The 2,361-nt window shown below is 42.2% G+C and overlaps 1 protein-coding gene across 1 annotated transcript in view; it reads left to right on the top strand.

Moving 5' to 3' along the window:
* Positions 1 to 1,318, top strand: part of LOC116090960 (vomeronasal type-2 receptor 116-like) — a 3,233-nt gene extending 1,915 nt beyond the window's left edge. The window contains exons 3-4 of the mRNA XM_031371954.1: positions 526 to 605; positions 1,225 to 1,318. Of these exons, the coding sequence (XP_031227814.1) occupies positions 526 to 605; positions 1,225 to 1,318 (174 nt within the window). The remainder of the gene's footprint in view (positions 1 to 525; positions 606 to 1,224) is intronic.
* Positions 1,319 to 2,361: the final 1,043 nt, after the last annotated feature.

Raw genomic sequence — 2,361 nt, 5'->3', positions numbered from 1 at the left:
GAATTTCTACTCTGGTCTATCTGGTGTTCTGTGTGCTTCTTCTATTTGTATGGGTGTGTCTTTCCTTAGTTTGGGGACTTGTTCTATGATGCAGATGTGATTGAAAGGGGGGGCATATTCCAGACCCAGCAAGCAGAACTGACAAGCTTTAGGTACATGGTTCTGGCTTTGGAGTCAAGGATACAAGAAAGGAGTTATGGAATTTCCCTCTCTGACTAAGGAAAACCACTGAGGCCAGGCTTGTCACAGGGGTGTCCCTGCATGGAGGCCCAGAACAGCCATTGCAAGCTGCTGTGAAGGTGAAGCCAGGATAATGTTGGAGACCCCAAAGGGTTGGAGATGCCAGAGTCATGAGATACATGCCAAGGAGAAGTGTGCTGCAGCCACCAAAGCTGAAAGGTGTTGGAGGTCTGAAGAGCACTTTAACATCAGACATGGAGGTGCAGAGTTTGGAGTTTGCCCTGTTGCTTTTGGTTTTCCTTTGGTGCAGTATTTCCTCACTCTGCTCCCTCTCTTCCCTTTTAGAATAGTAGACTGAGAACTCTACATGAAGAAGAGGGGCAGAAAGAGGGCTGGAAGGCAGAGGAGGGACATGTGCTCCTGTGGTAAGTAGTTAGAGTCAGTAGCATTGTCATTATGGGTCCAGTACACCTCTCTGGAAAGGCTTAGGAATGGATGGATTTGGCAGTATGGGTCTAAAGTCTCTGGCTAGAGAAAGGAGTACATGTACTTAAGAGGATGGGTCCAGTGGGTGGGAGCAGATGAAGTTGGCAGCATAACTATAGGCTTTGACTATGTATGGGGAACGGAGGGGCTCAGATGAGGCAAGGGCAGGGGTAGATGGAGTTAACAGCATAAATCTGAGCTCTATTAATGAAGGGGAACAGGAGCACATACACAGGACACATCTGTTGAGATCTTTAATGAACTGATATATTTGTCTGCAGATGATCATATTACTATAAAAAAGATCAAGTTCCTTTTATTTTATGTATATAAATAATTTACCTGCATGTATATATGTGTACAAGTGTGTACAGAGCCAGTAGGTGCAAGAAGAGGAAATCATAAATTTAGAAGTAGAGTTAAACACCAGAGGATCTGCCATGTGAGTCCTGGGAACCAAATAAGAGTCCTTTGTAAGGGCAGTGTGTACCCTTAACCACAGAACCATCTCTTCATTCACTGATCTTGTCCCGTTTAATGGTGGTGTTATTGTTGTAGTCCTAGCGATCTGTCCTGGGACCTGGCCAAAGAAAGGGAGTCACAAATACAGAATTCTGGCACCAAAGAAGGAGGTATGCTGCTGCTGTTTTAATATATTTTGTTGTGACATATATACATGCACATAATATGATTTAACCATGACTATGTCCCATCACTATGTTGTCTCCCCTCCCACTCCTCCTGATCCTAGTTATTTTCTCAATTAGTCTTCTTTCTTTTGTTTTTGTTTTTTTCTTAAAACAAGCTTTATTTAAATAAGGATTTAAATACATTACATAACATTAAAACTGGAAGTGAAAGGAAAACCAAAAGACCACTTTGTTCCTTCACATGGCACTGGGCAGTGCTCAATGGTAGAGCCCTTGCCTTGCATGCAGGAGAACCTGGGTTCAGCCTCTAGAATCAGACATTACAACTTACTCCCAAAAAGCTGAAAATTAGAGGGTAAAAAAAAATAACTTTACATGATCATAGATGTGAGCATCTGTCTACACTGGAGGCTACTCAGGCTCTTTAGTCGATGAAGGTCCTATGTGTTGTCAAGCAAAGTCAGATCCTACGACATTGCTGAATTTGGATTTGTCACCTGTGTGCAGACATGGAAGGTAGCATATACTAGCCAAAAAATGAAATGAGATAGTTGTAACTATACACATTTCTAGTGTAGTAATGCAAGTAACAGGTGACCCTAGCGATGTCTTGAATATGTGTGTGCAAGACAGAGAAACATGTTCACATAAACAAATAGATGGCTGCTTGGAAATCCTAGGATAGGGGAGTGTAGTGTACTTCAGTGCAAGGATGACTGACACAGGATTTCTCAGATCAGCAATATGCATTAGGTATATGCCTTGATGAATGGAATATTGATAGACTTATTATATTTCCAATTGTCTTTTAATTATTCTGTGCATGTATGCATGAATATGTGTGTATGTATATTCTGTGCACGCACACATGTGTATTCAGGTGTGAGTATCAGAGGACACTGTCAGAGAGCCAGTTGTCTCTGTCCACGATGCAGGTCTTTGGGATTGAATTCAAGTCGACTGGTCTGCCAGCAGAATCTTTTATCACTGAGGCATCTAGCCTGCTTGAAACATTGGTATTCTGCCAGAATGGCTGTCATATAGT

The sequence above is a fragment of the Mastomys coucha genome, chromosome X, assembly GCF_008632895.1.
Source record: "Mastomys coucha isolate ucsf_1 chromosome X, UCSF_Mcou_1, whole genome shotgun sequence".
NCBI lineage: Eukaryota > Metazoa > Chordata > Mammalia > Rodentia > Muridae > Mastomys > Mastomys coucha.
This window is presented reverse-complemented; position numbering and strand designations above follow the sequence as displayed.